This window comes from Saimiri boliviensis, chromosome 6 (assembly GCF_048565385.1).
Source record: "Saimiri boliviensis isolate mSaiBol1 chromosome 6, mSaiBol1.pri, whole genome shotgun sequence".
In the NCBI taxonomy this organism is placed as follows: Eukaryota; Metazoa; Chordata; class Mammalia; order Primates; family Cebidae; genus Saimiri; species Saimiri boliviensis.
The window spans coordinates 24,548,076-24,566,184 of NC_133454.1; the positions used below are offsets into that span (position 1 = coordinate 24,548,076).

The following is an 18,109-nucleotide window of genomic DNA, read 5'->3' on the forward strand; positions in this document are numbered from 1 at the left end:
AAAAAGAAGATGAAGCGTCATTGCAGGGCAGGAGGGAGGCGAGGAAGGGGAACCGGGCTCCAGGTAGAACCCTGCCACCCCCTGCCATCCCCATGGCTAGCCCCAGGCAGCCCCTCACTGCATCTGGCCCCATTCCTACACCATGTTGCGTGAGAACTGTACACACTGTGAGGGGCCTCGCTTGCTCTCATTCTGAATGAAGCTCTCGTTTGTGACTGGCACATGCCTCAGTGTGGCTGTGTAACATGGGACAAGTCCCAGCTTCCTGCCTGTCAAATATGTGACTGGGACAGAGGGTCTTCCAGGCCCGGCCAGCTATGCAGATTCCCAGCTCCAGAGTCGTGACTTCATAGAACGGGTCTGTTCAAATGTTCTCAGGGGTACCCCAAATCCCCTGTGGGACCTCCACCAAGAAAAGCCAGCACACACCCACAGTGAACACATAGGAGATCCGGCTTCTAGTCCCAGCTCTGCCACCAATGCTGTGTGTCTTTGGATGAGGCACTCAATCTCTCTGGGCCTCAGTTTTCACCAGCCTTGAAATGGAAAAGAGTCAGTGCATGCAAAGATGAGAGACCCATGATGTTTTTTCTGTCTCCCGTCCAGGCATTAAGCTGGTCTCGGGCCAATGACAATTTCCCATGGGGCTTTAGCCCTTTCTGCCTCTTCCTTCCTCTGGGACCAGGCCTGGGGCCAGTCTCGTGTTCGTGGGGTGAAAAGGAATCTGTTTCAGGACATTTTGCCCCTCGCTGTCTTCATGATCACTCTGCAACGCTGGTTTTATCCCCCTATGTTCACAGAAGGGAAATGTGAGCCAAGCACCTTGCCAGTGTCTAGTTGCTCAGCATAGTTTGGGGAGGAGACTGGAGGGCCATGCTTTCCTTCACCCAGCAGTCAGCCAGTCCACAAACTAAGGCTGGGGTCGGTCTGTGCACCTGGAGGTGCTCCCTGCTCTGGACTCCAGCAAATGCAGGAGGCCCCTGCTCAGACCTGGCCTGCCTGGCTTGGGTTTCCCAGATGCGAAAGCTCCCCTCCCGGCAAAGGGCAGCGGCGGCCAAGTTCCCACCGGAGGTCAGAGCCGCAGGTGGCATCCTAGGGCCGCAGTCCACGCACACCCTGACTTAGCGACCCTGTCTGTGGCCCACCGAGCTTCTAACGGGCGCGGAAATTGAGGCCAGGGGCAGGGCGCCCTCCGCCTCCCCTCTCCCCTCCCTGCCGGGGCCTCACCGGCAGGACGGCGTGGGTCTTGAATGCCTGCTTCAGGCTGCGCACCAGCGCCCACTTGCCGGGCTGCGGGACTTGCGCGGGGTCGGCGGGGGGCTCCATGGCGCAGCGACGGCGACTGCGGCTCCGGCTCCGGCTCCCTAATTCAGCTAATCCCGCGCGCGCCGCGCCCCCCCACCCCGGAACCCTAAACCGGGCCATCTGCCGCGGGCCCATGGCAACCGCGGCTTAGGTGACGCCCGCGGGCGGGACGGCGAGGGGGCGCCCGCGCAGCCCGGCCTCCTCCGTCTCGGCGGAACCCCCTACGCCCCCACTTCGCGGGAATTCCAGGCGGCTTCCCTGGCACCGCGGCGGGGGCCCGGGATAAACGCGGCGCCTGGCACCTCACCCCGACGGCAGTTTTGGAGAGTATCGCTGTCTTTTCTATGGAATAAAACACCAGCATGTTGTGGAATGGAATACGGTAAACTCAGGGTGTTTTTAAGACTAAACGGGCGATGCACCAAAAATATTTCTGGCTCCCTGGCTGCCTCTGGGGAGTGAGGGCAGATGAAAATTTTCCCTGTGTCCTCCTCCCCCAGCCCCCCCGCGAGGTCAAATAGCAGACTAAGTCCATCCTGCGTAAGAGGCCTCGGAGGCCCGGTGTAGGGTCCCCTGCACTCCCCAGGACAGCTGAAACACCTGGATGGCTCAGAGCGCTCCCTGCAAAGACGTGAGCTGGCCTCCTGTGTCCTGGCAGCCACACAGGGCTGGGCCCAGGCGTGGATGCACGCTGGGCTGTGAGCCAGAGGCCACCACCCCATCCCCAGGGCCGGGAAGGCCCAGGCCCTGAGACTCCCTCCAATTCCCTCCTTGTCGCCTCACCCTGCCTGTCATTGTCCTCCTCCCCTCTTTCCTCTTTTTCTCTTCTCCAGGTCTCCAGTCTGCATTTGTGGCCCTTGGCATTGTCTACTATCCTGGAAACCAATTCCCCCCCCCCCCCGCCCCCAATAAATGAACAACAGCACAGAGTAGGGGCCCGGGACTGGGGGCGGGGATAGCAAGGAAAAAGACGTGATGCCTCGCACAGGGGTCAGAGCCACCCGGGATGGACCCGGTTCTACCCCACTCCGTGTCCAAGTCTTGGGGATCCAGGGCTCTGCCGCCCAGCACAAAGCTGACTGATCAGTGATTCCCACTCACTTCCTGTGTCCTCTCAGGGCCACTGATCTCAGGAGAGGTCCTTCCCCGAGTCAAGCTGAAAAGGAGCACACCTCTCTCTCCCCGCCCACCTGCAATACACTGGAACCGGGCCCAGACCTCAGACACAAGGAAGTGCTGCCGGTGAGCTCCCAGGTCTTCTCCCATGGGTCCATATAAGCGACTTCCACTGAGTACAGGCTCACACTGAAGTACAGAGGATACTGTTAACAAGACATGTCCTCGGAGCTCTCAGCCTGGTGTGGTAGACAGACCCAGATGCTGATAAGGACAGTACCACCAGATAAGAGGCAGATCAGCCCTGGAAAGACAGGATAGCGTGGCCGCTGAGTCTGGACCCTGGAGTCAGATGGCTGAGTTTCAATCCCAGCTCAGCCACTCACAAGCTGTGCTACCTTGGGCAAGTTCCTCAACCTCTATGATCCTTCCTTTCCTCATCCGTCAGGTGACAAAATGACGGTGCTTCCACATGCTTGTGAAGATTTAACAGGTTAAGGTACATAATGCACCTAGATTGCTGCCTGTTAGAGCAAATGTTACGTGAGTGCCAGTCGTGGTTAGCAAAGGGAGTCATGTTAGGGGTGACAGCTAGGTTTTATCATTTTTTAGGTGGACATTAGGTAAAGGGCATCCCAGGAAGAGGGAACAGCAAACTCAGAGAATCAGAGGAGAGAGGAAGAGATCCTAAAGTAGGTCTGGTGGCTGGCGGCTGAAAAGAGGTCCCCTTGGGGAGACCCTGCCAGGCTCTAAGAGCCTGATCTTGTCTGGTTCCAGACAAGCTACTGAAACCACCCCTGAGTTGGAGGAATAGGCCTGTTCTCCACAAGGGGCAAAGACAGAGACTCTTGAAAGCAGCAACAGAGAGGTGACTCAATCTATACAACACATCCTTAATATAAGTCTCAGCTGATTTCTCATCAGAAACCATGGTGGCCAGAAGGCAGTAGGAGGGCATATTTAAAATGATGAAAGAATTTTAAGACTGTCCAGAAAAATGTGTATATCTGGCATAACTATCCCTCACAAAGGACGGAGAAATCCCACATAAACAAAAGCCGAGGGAGTTTCTCACGAGTTGACCTGCCCTATAAGAAATCCTAAAAATTAAAAGACCTGAAACAACAATAAAACAAACAACCCACTTCAGAAATGGACACAGGCAGGAGTTTGAGGCTGCAGTGAGCTATGATTGCACCACTATACACCAGCCTGGGTGACAGAGTGAGACTGTGTCTCCAAAACAAACATAGGCATAGGACTTACGTAGACATTTCTCCAAAAAAGATATACAAAGAGACAAGAAGCATGTGACAATATGCTCAACATCACTTACCATTAGGGAAATGCAAATCAAAACCACAAGGAAATACACTGCACATCCATTAGGATGGCTATTACAAAAAAAAAAAAAAATAGAAAAGTATTGGCAAGGATGTGGAGAAAATGGAACCCTTATGCACCGTGGGTGGGAATGTGAAATAATACAAATGTTTTGAAAAACACTATGGCAGTTCCTAAAAAGTTAAAATGAGAATTACCATATGGCCTAGCAATTCTACTTCTGAATATATCCTCAAAAGAATTAAAAGCAGATTCTCAAAGGGATCTTTGCACATCTATGTTCAAAGCAGTATTAATTATAATAGCTAAAACGTGGAAACCACTCAAGTGTTCCTCATTAGATGAATGAATAAACAATGCGTGGTACAAACACAATAAAATATTACTCAGCCTTAAAAAGGAAGTAAATTCTGACACATGCTATTAATACAACATGGATGAACCTTGAGGATATTATGCTAAGTGAAGTAAGCCATCACAAAAAGACAAATAGTATATAATTACACTTATGTGAGATACCTAGAGTAGTCAGAATCAAAAACAGAAAGCAGAATGGTGTTTGCCAGAGGAGGCGGGGCAAGGGAAATGGGGAGTTATTATTTAATGGATAGAATGTTTGTTTTACAAGATGAAAAGAGTTGGCCGGGCGCGGTGGCTCAAGCCTGTAATCCCAGTACTTTGGGAGGCTGAGGCAGGTGGATCACGAAGTCAAGAGATCGAGACCAACCTGGTCAACATGGTGAAACCCCGTCTCTACTAAAAATACAAAAAATTAGCTGGACATGGTGGCGCGTGCCTGTAATCCCAGCTACTCAGGAGGCTGAGGCAGGAGAATTGCCTGAACCCAGGAGGTGGAGGTTGCGGTGAGCCGAGATCGCGCCATTGCACTCCAGCCTAGGTAACTAGAGTGAAACTCCGTCTCAAAAAAAAAAAAAAAAAAAAAGATGAAAAGAGTTGCAGAAATGGTTAGTGGTGACGGTCATACAACATTATGAATGTATTTAATGCCACTAAACTATGCACTTAAAAGTGGTTAAATGGGGCCGGGATGGTGGCTCATACCTGTAACCCCAGCACTTGGGAGGCTGAGGCAGACGGATCACCTGAGGTCAGGAGTTAGAGACCAGCCTGACCAATATGGTGAAACCCTGTCTCTAACTAAAAACACAGAAATTAGCCGAGCTTGCTGGCAGGGACCTGTAATCCCAGGTACTCAGGAGGCTGAGGCAGGAGAATTACTTGAACCCGGGACGCGGAAGTTGCGGTGAGCTGAGATCACACCACTGCTCTCCAGTGTGAGCAATAGAGGGAGACTCTGGGTTAAGTGGTAAACGTTGTTATATGTATTTTCAAACAATACAACATTCGCAAAAAGAATTGGAGTACACTAGACAGTAATGCAAAGCCATACCAAAAAAAAAAAAAAAAAGAACACTGATAAAGGCACTTACATAGATAAATAGAAAAGCCATTATTTAACCAGGCACAGCAATAGGTGCCTGTACTCCAAGCCACTTGGGAGGCTGAGACAGGAGGGCTGCTTCAGCCTGGGAGTTCAAAGCTGTTACACACCATGATTGCCCTTGTGAAAAGCCACTGCACTCCAGCTTGGGCAACATAGTAAGACTCCATCTCTTAAAAACAAAACAAACCAACAGGAGAGAGATCCAAGATGGCTGATTACTAGGAGCTCAGGATTGTAGCTGCCAGTGAAAGCACAGAGAACGAGAGGACGCCACACTTTCAGATGAATTTTTGTTGCTCACGGACCAGGAGATTCCCAGCGGAGGAGCCCCACGGCTTGCCAGTGCGACTCTTGTGGCTGGTGTGGCGGTTCTTGGTGCAGAGGAAACGGGACTGGGTTCCCTTCTGGTCGACGTTTGGAGCTCCAGGAAGGCAGAGTCGCCTATTCAGCTGATTGAAAAAGGGACTCAGGAAGGAAGCCAGACCCGAGATTCCCAGGCAGAAAAGCACCACGAATCTTAAAGCCGCTGTTTTCGCAGGTGCAGTGGGTTGCTCAGATTCTGGTGCTGGGAATCAACAAGTTGGAGGTCCACTCAGAGACCTAATTTGAAAGTCGGTAATTACAAAGATGACAGGTGGATAAATTTTAGATGATGGGAAGAAACCAGCGAAAAAGGCTGAGAATACCCAAAATCAGAACGCCTCTCCCTCTACAGGGGATCACAGTCCCTCATCAACAAGGGAGCAAGGCCTGATGGAGAACGAGTGTGTTCCATTAACAGATTTAGGCTTCAGAAGGTGGATGATAAGAAACTTCTGTGAATTAAAAGAACATGTTCTAGCCCAATGTAAAGAAACTACGAACCTTGAAAAAAGGTTTGACGAAATCCTAATGAGAATAGACGATCTAGAGAGGAATATAAGTGAATTAATGGAACTGAAGAATACAACACGAGAACGCCGTGAAGTATGTACAGGTTTTAACAGTCGAATTGATTAAGCAGAAGAAAGGATATCAGAGGTCGAAGACCAACTTAATGAAATGAAAGAAGACAAGATTAGAGAAGAAAGAGTAAAAAGGAATGAGCAAAGTCTCCAAGAAATATGGGACTATGTGAAAAGACCTAATTTACGTTTGATGGGTGTACCTGAATGTCATGAAGAGAATGAATCCAAGCTGGAAAATATTCTTCAGGATATTATTCAGGAAAACTGTCCTAACCTAGTAAGGCAGGAAAATACTCAACTTCAGGTAATACAGAGAACACCACAAAGATATTCCTCAAATAGAGCAACCCCAAGACACATAATCATTAGATTCACCAGGGTTGAAATAAAGGAGAAAATTCTAAAGGCGGCTAGAGGGAAAGGTCGGGTTACCCATAAAGGAAAGCCTTTCAGACTCACAGCAGCTCTCAGCTGAAACCCTATAAACTAAAAGAGAGTGGGGGTCGATATTCAGTATCCTCAAAGAAAAGAATTTTCAAGCCAGAATCTCATATCCAGCCAAATTAAGCTTCATAAATGAAGGAAAAATAAAAATTTTCACAAACAAGCAAGCACTCAGAGATTTCATCACCACCAGGCCTGCTTTACAAGAGCTTCTGAACGAAGCACTATACACAGAAAGGAACAACCAGTATCAGTCATCCCAAAAACCTACCAAAAGGTAAAGAGTGTCTCCATAATGAAGAATCTGTATCAACTAATGGGCAAAATAGCCAGCTAGCATTAAACAACAATATTAAACTCACAAATATCAATATTAATCCTAAATGTAAATGGATTAAATGCCCCAATCAAAGACACAGACAGACAAATTGAATAAAAAGTCAAAACCCATCGGTTCACGGTATCCAGATCCATCTCATAAGCAAGGACACACAAAGACTCAAAACAAAGGGTTAGTAGAAGACTTACCAATCAAATGGAGAGCAAAACAAAAACAAAAAAATTAAAAAAAAAGAAAACAGGAGTTGTAACTTTCATCTCTGACAAAATAGACTTTAATAGTAACAAAGACTAAAAGAAACAAAGAAGGACATTACATAATGGTAAAAGGATCAATGCAACAACAGGAGTCAATGATCATAAATATATATGCACCTGATATAGGAACACCCAGATACATAAGATGAGTTCTTAATGACTTATAAAGAGACTTGGACTCCCGCACAATAATAGCGGGAGACTTTGACACCACATTGTTAATATTCGACAGATCAACGAGATAGAAAATTAACAGGGACATCTGTGATTTGAACTCAGACCCGGAACGAGTAAACTCAGTGAATATTTATAGAATTCTTCACCCCAGGTCCACAGAACATACATTTTTCTCAGTATCATATTACACCTATTTTGAAAGTGACCACATAGTTGGAAGTCAATCACTCTTCAGCATTTGCATAGCATTTCACAGACTTAAATGAAATATTGCTTGGCTGTTTGTGATTTTCTTTCCTTATTCCTTCCTGTCTCCGCTGTTAAGCACAATTATCGGCATAAAAGAGGTTTTTAATACCTATTTTTAGATTGCATTCCAGCCTGGGCAATAGAGCAAGACTCCTGTTCTCTCTCCCTCTTTCTTTTTCTCCTTCTTTCTTTCAAAAAAAAAGAAAAGAAAAATAAAGCCCATATCTGAAAAAAAAAAAAAGAAAAAAAAGAAAAAAAAAAAAAAAACAAACCAGTATTGTATTCTTGGTCTCTAACTACTTCTTTTTCTTTTTTTCTGTGTAATTTAAAAAACAAATGCCTAACATAATGATCAATCTATGTTAACTGGCATACAATGTACAAAAATGTAATTTGTGACAAAAAACAACATAAGGGGGAGAGAGGGAGCTATAAAGGAACCTAATTTTTAGTTATTAGTGAAGCTAATTTGGCCTTAACTCAAACTACATTGCTGTAGATTTAAGATGTTATCTGTAGGCCAGGCACAGTGGCTCACACCTGTAACCCCAGCCCTGGGAAGCCAACCAGCTCTGCAGTTCCACAGGCTGAACCCAGTGGGCTCCATCTCGGGCTTTGCTGCTGCTCAGTGAGAGGACCTTGGGCTGGTTACTCCTTCCTGAGCCTGTTTCTTCATATGCAAAATGCAGATTAAAAACCTCTTTTCAGGCCCAGTGTGGTGTCTCAGGCCTATAATCCCAGCACTTTGGGAGGCCAAGGCAGGTGGATCACAAGGTCAGGAAACCGAGATCAGCCTGACCAAAATGTTGAAACCCCATCTCTACTAAAAAATACAAAAAGTAGCTGGGCGTAGTGCAGTCACCTCTAATCCCAGCTACGTGGGAGGCTGAGGCAAGAGAATCACTTGAACCTGGAAGGCAGAGGTTGCAGTGAGCCGAGATTGCGCCACAGCATTCCAGCCTGGCAACAAATCAAAAACAAAACAAAACAATACCCTCTTTTCCCACAGCTCCTCTTGTGAGGCCAAAATGCCACGTGCGGCTCTATGAAAATGCTGCTTCCTTCATCAGCTTCCCTGGTCTGCCTCTCCCCTCCTCTCTTCCTGCCAGTTCCTTCCCTCTCCTGAAAGATCTACGGGACATAGTAGGACGAAGGCTGTCCCTCATGTCCAGGGCTCGTCGGGAGGCCCCAGGTGGGCAGAGAAAGAAGGACTGTGGGCCAGGCTCTGGGGTGTGCAGAGCAGGGAAGCCTCCCACAGGAAGAGAGGCCACATGGAGGCCTGTGTAGAAGTCAGCCAGGCAAGCACTCCGTGGACCTTTCAGAACAGGGAGGGACGTGGCTGGAAGAGAGGAGCAGAGGGGCAGACCAGGGAAGCAGATGAAGGAAGAAGCATTTTCATGGAGCTCCACATAGCATTTTAGCCTTGCTGTGGCAGCCGTGGGAAAAGAGGCTTTTAATCTTCATTTTACATGTGAGGAAACTGAGGCTCAGGAAGGCTGAGTCACATGCCCAAGGCCCTCCCACTCATCAGTAGTGAAGCCCAGGCTGGAGCCCGCTGAGCTCGGCCTGTGGAACTGCAGAGCTGGTGAGTTCCCTAGGGCTGGGGCTTTGTTCAGGACTGAAGCAGCAGCTGTTTTCAGGACCAAGGAGGTACTTCCTGCTTGAGGGCAGGCAGAGCAGGGCTTCACCTACAGATACCTGCTCCCAGCAGAGGCCACCCACAGCCGGAGGTGGGTCAGCGTTCAGAGGGGCAGCAGGGGCGGCGGTGGTGAGGGGGTCCCTGAGGGAAGACACCCTGGAGGGCTACGCGGGCCCAGACCCCGGCACAGAGCAAACATTCAGTGAATGGACTTTTCCTCTCCTAGATCCTGCCCATCTCTAATGGGTGTTTGAGCAGGCTCTCAGGCCGAGGGGCTTTCCAGGGGGTCTCCTCCAGCCCCTGAGATGGAAGAAGGCCTGTCCTGATGCTGCCCTGAAGCGGGCCTCTCACTCACACACAGAGACACATACACACGCACACACTCACATGCAAACATGCTGGGCCGTCGGTCTCAGGGCGGCCAGGCAAGGCTGAGCCATTGGCCTCTGGTGACCCTGGAGACCAGGAAGCTGCTGGCCAAGCCCCTGGAGCACACAGCCCACAAGCCCTAGGACCTGCTGCCAGGCCCACCTGGCTCAGGGCCCACATTCCTGGCTCCTGCTCTGGAGACCAAGAGCTCATTAGAGCCTCAGACTGATCACGGGGAAGGGCTGAGGGTCAGAGGCTGTTGTGGCCCTGAGTTGGAAGCGGGGCTGGAGGACTCAGCCCAGGGCAGCGGCTCTGCTTCTTCCCATAAAACCCCAGGGGTCTCCAGCTCAGTCCATGTCACCCCCCCCCAGTCACTGCCCCCCAAGGCCCTCAGGATAAGTTGGGCTCAGGGCCCTTCCTGGCCTGGCTTCAGAAGCCTTGTCAACCTCCTCTCCCCTTCGCCAGGGACCTTCCCATCTCTGGGCCTTTGCGCACATTGTTCCACTGCCTGGGATCCAGAGATGTGAGTCAATCAAATCATGTCTGCACAGTGGGGTGAGCCAGGGAGAGAAGGAAACACCGGCTGGCACATCAGAGGGAATGGGTTTCCGACTGGGCCTGGAGGGCTGGGTTTCAAAGACTAGGCAGGAATTTTCCAAGAGAACACTGTGAGGAGGGTGTCCCATGGGTAAGCATGTGGATGCGGGGATACGGGATGGGGAGGACAGGCCACCCAACGAGGTGGGAGCACTGACCTGCTGAAGAATCACCATGGTCCCAAGTCAGGAGCCCCTGATGCCCACTCGGCCAGGCACCGTTCTGCAGGGAGAGAGACTATGTCATGCCTCCAGGCAGGCCAGCCCTGGCAGCCTTGAGTCCGGCTGGGGTCACCTGGGCTCCTCCCAAAGCCCCAACTCCTCCTCCCTCAAGGGAACCCTCTTTGGCTTCTCTCCCTCTGGCCACCGCCCAGCCCGCATGACCTGAGCCTCAGCCACCGTCACCAGCTCCACCACCCAGAGCAGCTGAATTCTTCTCTCAGCCCCAGTCATTCAGAGATTCCCAAAGGTCTCCTAGAAAGCAGCAAGTCTGGCCCCACCAGACCTACGCCAAAGAGGCCCAGAGAGGGACCAAGACTTGCCCAGGGTCACACAGCTGGCCAGAGCAAATTTAGAACTAGGATTTAATCTCTGGCACTCAGCTCAGGGACTGCCCCAGGAGTGTGGGTGACAAAGACAGGCCTGAATGCAGGGGAGGTCGTGGGCTGGGCATGACTGCTCACGGCACACCCCACCTGAAACCTCTCCAGAGCACCCACTGCCCTCAGGATGGCTTTGAAGGCCCAGCACCATCTGCCCCTGCTGATGCCTCCACCTTTTCTCTCACTGCTCACTCCCTCTCCTACCCTTACCCTTGGACATCCTCAGTGACTCACTGCTCCTGAAATACACCAGCTCTGGCCATCTCCTGGCCTTTGCATACCTGGCCCTTCTACCTGAAATTTTGACTAATGAATTTCCACCTATGGTTCATGGCTCAGTTCAGATAGTACCTCCTCTAAGAAGCCTTCCCTGACTACCCCCAGGCTGCCAAAAGCCTCTATACTACCCTTGATCCCATCTTGTCTACATGCATTATGTTGTCAGGGCAGGGTCTGCCCCACCTCTGCCCCCAACACTGGGGAGTTGATTCAGGGCAGGGCGTGGCCGGTGGGAGAGGGTCTGAGCCATAGCAGTCTCTAGCCTTGGCCAGCACAGGGCCAGGCCCAGAGATGGGTTCAGGAAGGACCTTAAAAGGCAGCCCCAGCCTACAGGCCCTGGGCTGAGGCCCCTCTGGCTCCCAACCCGTCCCCTAGAATGCGCATCAATTTTTCACAAGGGCCCATTCAGAGCCACTGGGGCATTTGATCCTCTGCCCACAACACTGCCTGACACCTGAGCCCTGACCCCTGCCCTGGAGCTCTGGGACACAAGCGGTCCTTCCGAAGACCTGAACTAGTCTGAGTGCCTGGTGGGGACGTGGATTCAACGGGGCCAGCAGGCAACTGCCACCGGGCACTGTGTCTGAAGATGCTGCCGGGCTGTGGAGCCAGCACCTTACACCAGCGTGAGCCGCAAGGCCGGGGGCAGAGCCGGTGCTTTCACTAGAGATGCTTGGCTCCAAGGGATGCAGGAGAGCGGTGAAGGCCCGGAATCCAAGGGCCACATGTTAAAATGACAAGACATACATTTTATTTCTAGAACCGAGAACTAGACCACCCTCAAGTTAATTTCTTTTCACACTGACCGCAGGGGCATAGACTGTATTTCTATTTCTGTCTATGCCTGATTTTACCTCTTCCTCACTACAACCCTGGCTGGTGCGGCTTCATACTCTCATTTCACAGATGGGACATTTGGGGCATAGAGGCAGCAAGCGCCTTATTTAAAACCAGAGATAAAGAATGTCAGAGAGAAAGCAAAGGACACAGAGAGAGCGGACTCTCCTCTCTCTCTGCCTAACCTAACCTCTCTGCCCCTAACCCCAGTCCCAGCTCACAGAAGATTCGATGGATAACATGCCCCTTGGCTCTTGCTTCCTCCAGAGGACACACGTCCATCTTCCCAGGCTCAGGACAGTTTCATTCAGTGGCTGTGGTGGCTAAGCCCTCAAGAGTGACAAGAAGCCCAGTTCCAGGAGCAAGTGGCTGCGGGGCAGAGGCTCTCGAGGTAGCTCAAGTCCATGACCACTCCACATCCAAACCCCTCCCAACCCCCAGGACAGTGGGCAGCCCATCCTTACCTGGGGCTCAGCTGCCCACTCTCAGTGACCTGCCAACCTGGCACAGCTGCCACCTGCACAGAGCACTCGGAAAGCTGGGGTCACGGGTACAGGACAGTCTGCAACACGCGCCCCCTCTTCCTCTGTCTGGCTCCGAGGCTTGCCGTGGGTCTCTGGGTCTTTCCTTTCCTTGTCGTCTCTCTGTATGTGTCTCTTGTCTGTCCCTCTCTCTCCTGCCCAGAGCGGCTGTCCAGCCAGCACTGCCGCCCTCCCCTCCTCACTCCAGAGCCTTCTCCCAGGAGGCGGAGCCGGAGGGGGCCTCCAAGGTCTGGGTGCGGTGACATCAGCGTGGGGGATGGGCCGTGCTGGGGCTGGGACTAACGTCCAGAGGCTGCCCACGGCTCTGTGCAGAGCACTGGCTGCCGACGAGGAGGCAGGTGGTTGGGATCTGTCTCTGGCTGTGCTGCTGAATGCACCAGACTTGGGCCCGGGCCCTCCAGGCTGGCTTCAGTGCTCCCTGTCGTTTGCAGGACACTGCCTGCTGCTCAGCACCTGGGCAGGAACCCCCACCTGATCCTGACTTGGTCGCTGATGTGTTGGGGGTCTCAGCCCCGCTGCTCTCCTCCGGCCCCTTTGCGCTTTCTCCAGCCCCGTTTGGATTCCTCCTCCTCGACCTGGCTGTCTGGGACTTTGAGAGGGAATGGTCAGGCAGAGCGTGGCAGGAGGGAGAGTGCTGAACTACCCCTGCCTTCTGCGCCTTCTCCCTCCTGCACACCCACCCTTACCTCTGATGTGTGTCCCCGGACGCTCGTCAATGCAACACTGTCTCCACAACCTGCTCTGGAGGATGGGGGACAAATGTTAATTCTGTAATCATCCAGAAACTTTGCCAAACCGGCTGATGAGGAGCAACCCCATAAGTGACAGCGACACATACAAACTGAAGTGAAATCTGTGATTTAAAGGGGTAGGGGGACCAAACAAAGAGGAGCACACGTCTTTGGTATCAGCGTTGGCAAGGATGGTGACCTCGTGAGGCCCTGTGGGGATCTGGCACTTTCTCCTTCCCACCCTCGGCAGCCCCGCACCTGTTGGCAGCCCCATCATGCAACTCTCCAGGGCTGCTCAGGGTGGCAGAGGGACGTCTCTTTTGGGTCCCTAGCCTCCGATAACTGGGGTGTGTCTGCAGGGAAGTCGCCCAGAAGGTGGGGTGGGGGCTCAAAGGGGTGCTATAGCTCACCAGTGCCACCTGCTGGTCACAGCCCCCCTCCCCGCCCCCAGCTGCTTCCGCCAGATGAGCTGAGCGCCACTGGAAGTGACCATGATGGGAGGCAGCCTCTGTTAGGGCCTTTGTCCCCTCAGGCCCGACGACCCTTACCCAGGAAGACCGCACAATGCTGTCTTCCCCTTAGCCTGGTGGGCCTAACAGGAGTCTATAAGGTCCTGGAACACAGTCCCCACCTGGGATTTACACCTGCTGCCGAAACCTAGTATCGGCCACTCTTCAAGTCCCCATCTCCATCTTCCCAGGCTGGGCAGGCCAGTGGCGTCAGCCCTACACGGTGGGAAAATGAGATCCCGGGGGAGCACAGGGGAGCCCATGGCACATGGCGGGCAGCAGGGACAAAGTGCAGTGAGCTGTGGGGATAGGGTAGAGAGGCGGGCAGGTTGTGGGGGACCAGGTGCCCTCCAGACACCAGGAGGACAGCTACATTGTGCTCAGCCACGCTATGAGCCAGGCACTATGCTGAGTAGATCACATGGTTTGCAATGCCCACCTCTCAATCCCGTGAAGCAACCGAGGCACCTCGGTTCACTTTGCCCTCACCCTGCACTCACCTCCCGTTCCCCAAGCCCAGTTTTTCATTGAGTCATCCACTCTGCCTTCAGAATCATCCCAACCCTGCTTCTTCCCACCGCCACGCCAGCTTCCTGGCCTGAGATGCCTGTGTCTGCCCTCAGCAGCCTCCGCTCTGGCGCCCCACACCTTCCTGTGCCCCTCAAGCCCATCACGTCTTCCCAGCCCTTCATGGACTTATCAGGGACTAGGCCGTCTCTAACCCAGCAGGCCCACCCTGCCCCATCAGCAGCACATGGTGCAGTGTTTGTCATGACCAGAGTATTTTTTTTTTGTTCCCTCTGCTTGTTTATAGACTGTTCCAGAGCAGGGACTTCTAGGTCTGGTTCCCCACATCCCTGGTGCCTTGGCACAAAGCCAGCCCTATGCAGATCTGCTGAATGAAGGAATGACTGAATGATCCCCCCAATCTCAGCTCACAGATGCACCAGGCAGGCAGTGGGGCCTTCCCTCTGACCAGAGGACAGTCGCCCAGGCCTGTGGAGCATTCCTGCATTGTCCCTTCCGCCCAGAGGGACAGAGAGACACAGGAAAGTCTTTCTGGAATTGTGGTAAGATTTATTCTGAGAACAGAACAGGCTTCCTGTTCCCCAACAGTGGGTCCTGAGAAGAGGGAAGCCCAGGTCTGGGTGGTGTGGGCTGGAGGCCCCACCCATCTGCTAATGGGGACTCTCAGGCCCCTGTGGGTGCCTATAGTGAACAAAGCAATTGCTCTCCCCGGCCTCCCTTACCTGCCCAGCCCGCAAGGTCTCCTGGGGACCAGAGATTCCTGCATAGCCAGGAGCCAGCCTGGCCTACCTTAAGGGGCAGGAAGCAAGGGCAGCACTGCAGAACCCGTTCTGTCAGGGGGTGGGAGGCATGGCCTGGCCCCAAGGCTAAAGCCCACAGGTCTGCCACTTGGTCTTGGTGTGCCCTTGCATCCCAGGGGACATGGCTGAGCAAAGTCCCATGTGTTAGCTTGAGGCTCAAGCTGGCTCACTTCTCCACCCCCTACCCAGGAGCCTTGATTTGAAATAGACGTCAAGAAGTGGTGATTACATGAACATATACATAGTGTGTGCACATACAGAGATACATAGAGAAAGCGGTATTATTTTGCCCTTACTCAGCACTTGGTAGTAAGAGCGCGGACACACTCTTGACTTGAAGAGTGGCCGGTACTAGGTTTCGGCAGCTGACACAATGGTCCCACTTTGTTGAAGGGGGAAATCGAGGCACAGGAGGTTTAAGTGACTTGCTCCCGGTCATGCACGGAGTCCCGGCCCCAGGCCCAAGTTCTTGAGGGGAAGTCCCGGCTTTCCAGAAAGAATGCTCTCGTCCTCCTTGTCTTTCATTTCCTGGCCCCTCGTGTGGCCTAGGGCCAAGGTCTAGGAGCAAAGCCAGACACAGAGTGAGGAGGCAACGTCAGAGAATCCAGCACCTCCAGCCAGAACACGGAACCACACAGCAGGATCTGGAGTCGAAAAGTCAGGTTCCCTAAAGGAAGTCCCAGCGAGGACACAGGACTTCCTGTTCTTGAATTAACTGCACTTTTTCATTTGCTACACCTGGTCTGGAAGCCCAAGAAGGGCACAGAAGAGATCCCAGGTGGGTCACAGCGCCAACACTTACGAAGAGGTCTCCAAGAGCACAGCTGCCAGCCTGCAAATGCCCACGCACAGACATCCTCTGCGCCCACCTCCAGACCTCCTGTGAGAAGAAGGCCTGCTCCCACAACAGTGGGATCAAAGTCACAGCAGAGGACCAGAAATACTGGAGCCAAGAAGAGAAGTGGAGATTCAGCTTCCAATGTTCCTTTGAAAGCCCTGATTAAAATTGAGATTTTTAAAACAAAAAGAATATAAAATATTGAGGACTAAAAGGAACATTTTGGCCCGGGCAGAAAGGGCACTGTGGCCTTCTAGGCTGCATTTTGGGGGAATGTTGGTGGGGGGCTGTGGTCAGGTGATGGGGCTCCCTATCTCCTGCCAAGCCCAGTGGGTGGCCTGACTCCAGCGGGCCTGGCGCCACACACCCGAGTCCCTTCTTCCAGGAAAGCTGAGGTCTTACAGCAGAGAGACTCTGGGAGCACGTGTCCCCTTCTGGTCCCCAAAGCCCCTCCACCTGCCTGCCCCCTGGCCCACCAACGCAGGCATGCTCCTTGAAGCACTGGGCAGAGTCAGGAAGACGCCCTTCCTCACCCCCACTGACACCACCCCTCCAGGGACCTTAACCCAGGGGCTGGGAATGGAATCAGGAGCTAGAATGAGCAGGCAGCCGCAGCTGCCCTGGGTAACTGCCTCTGAGAGGACCTGAGGATAGAGGGGAGGCCCAAGGCAGAGGCGGGGGAGGGCCCCACTTCGCCTGTGGCCTCGAAGGTGTCGTTTATTCATTTGGCAAATCTCCACTGAGTAAGGAAATGGATGGGTGAGTGGCTGGGATTAGAGATTGAACAAATGTCACTTGCATTTTTCCCAATTCCAGCCTGAGCAGGAGCCGAGTCCTTTCAAGGTGGGAGAAAAACCCAGTATTGTTGATGGGAAAAGTGAGGTCTGGGAGGCTGGGTTGGGCCCAGGACTCAAAGGGCAAGAACAGGGCTTGGGGATGTGGCAGTTTGTGTGTAAACAAGTGACGTCTTCTTGGCACTCCTTGGCAGACAGCAGGGCCTTAGCAAAATGTTTTCAATGGCTAGAGTCCCTTAGCAGTGGTGACAGTTGAGGTGGGGAAGACTATATTAAATCTCAGGCAAGGAAACACCTCCACGAGAAGGGAATGCTTTGGGGCTCTCAGGACACTGGGGCTGAGAGAGGGGCAGAGACTTCCCAAGATCACATGGCAAGTCAGTGGAAGAGTGGCACAAGGACCCCAGCGTCCTGGCTCCCAGGCTAGACTCAGGCCCAGTGGGGACATGCAGATGGTGGGAACTGCTGGAGCCAGGTAGGTGGGCAAATGTCAGACAGCCATGAGGGAGGTGCTGCTGAGGATGTGTACGGCCACGGTGCCTGGCAGGTCGCTGGGCTGCCGGCTGTCTCGGTCCCGGAGGTGGAGCGTATGCAGGGGCTGGAGGTCGTCCGGGTCAGCCTTTAGGTGCACCTGGCCCAGAAACTCATCCTTCAGCACTCGGTGGTTCCAGACCTGGGAAGAGACAGAGGATGGTGGGAGGGGCTATCTCCCAGATCAGGATTATAGTCTATGGGGGGGCTGGTGGTGGTGGCAGGGCCTTGAAGTTCAAGCCTGGCTGAGGGGCAGGAGCTCTGGGCTGTCTGCCTCCCCACAAACTGTGGGCAAGCTGGCGCCCCTTCCAGAGTCTCAGGCTCCTCATCTAACTAAGCTCCCTTCCATGCATACAGTTAAATCTGTTATTAGCTCCACTACTGATCTTGGGTGAACTTGGACAAGTGATACACCCACTGCCCTAGTTTTCCCATCTTTAATATGAGGGTTGAATCAGCTGCCCCTCTCCAGCCCTGAGACCTATGGGTCTGTGATTTGATCCAGGGGGACCCAGTGTTAAGAAAACTTGGATAAGCCACAGTGGCTCCCACAGGGGGACCCAAATGTTTGTTTACAGATGCTGTCTCACCGAGAGAGATGCTAACCAGAGCCTGAGGGACAGAGGGCACCCTACTACTGAGAGAAGGAAGCCATGCGGAGGACACCAGCTGATGCCCCGCCCGGGCTCTTGGGAAACAACCACCCCCACCACGTGGCATCTCAGTGCCACTTTATTTCCCCCATGGGAGAATGGGAGGGATAGTTCCCAAAACTGGGGGTGAGGTCAGCAGAGATGACCACTGTCCCCAGCCAGGATACTGACCCTACTGGGTCTCAGGACCACACCGGCTAATCCAATTCACCTACCT

The 18,109-nt window shown here is 52.8% G+C and overlaps 2 protein-coding genes across 8 annotated transcripts in view; both read right to left on the reverse strand.

Annotated features, from left to right (window-relative positions):
• The window catches only part of MYO7A (myosin VIIA), a 94,983-nt gene extending 80,261 nt beyond the window's left edge, over positions 1 to 14,722 (reverse strand). The window contains exons 1-3 of one of the 4 annotated variants that reach the window (XM_074400415.1): positions 13,195 to 14,722; positions 12,431 to 13,097; positions 10,408 to 10,471 (exon numbers count right to left, since the gene is read on the reverse strand). In XM_074400415.1, the coding sequence (XP_074256516.1) occupies positions 10,408 to 10,425 (18 nt within the window). In that variant the 5' untranslated portion in view covers positions 10,426 to 10,471; positions 12,431 to 13,097; positions 13,195 to 14,722. Of the gene's footprint in view, positions 1 to 1,227; positions 1,300 to 10,407; positions 10,472 to 12,430 lie in introns of those variants that run through there. The other 3 variants (XM_074400414.1, XM_074400413.1, XM_074400416.1) reach the window with 3 other exon arrangements.
• Positions 14,723 to 14,804: 82 nt separating this feature from the next.
• CAPN5 (calpain 5) overlaps positions 14,805 to 18,109 on the reverse strand; it is a 57,178-nt gene continuing 53,873 nt past the window's right edge. For all 4 annotated transcript variants that reach the window (XM_010330805.3, XM_010330804.3, XM_074400418.1 and 1 more), the window contains one exon: positions 14,805 to 17,381. In XM_010330805.3, the coding sequence (XP_010329107.3) occupies positions 17,199 to 17,381 (183 nt within the window). In that variant the 3' untranslated portion in view covers positions 14,805 to 17,198. The remainder of the gene's footprint in view (positions 17,382 to 18,109) is intronic.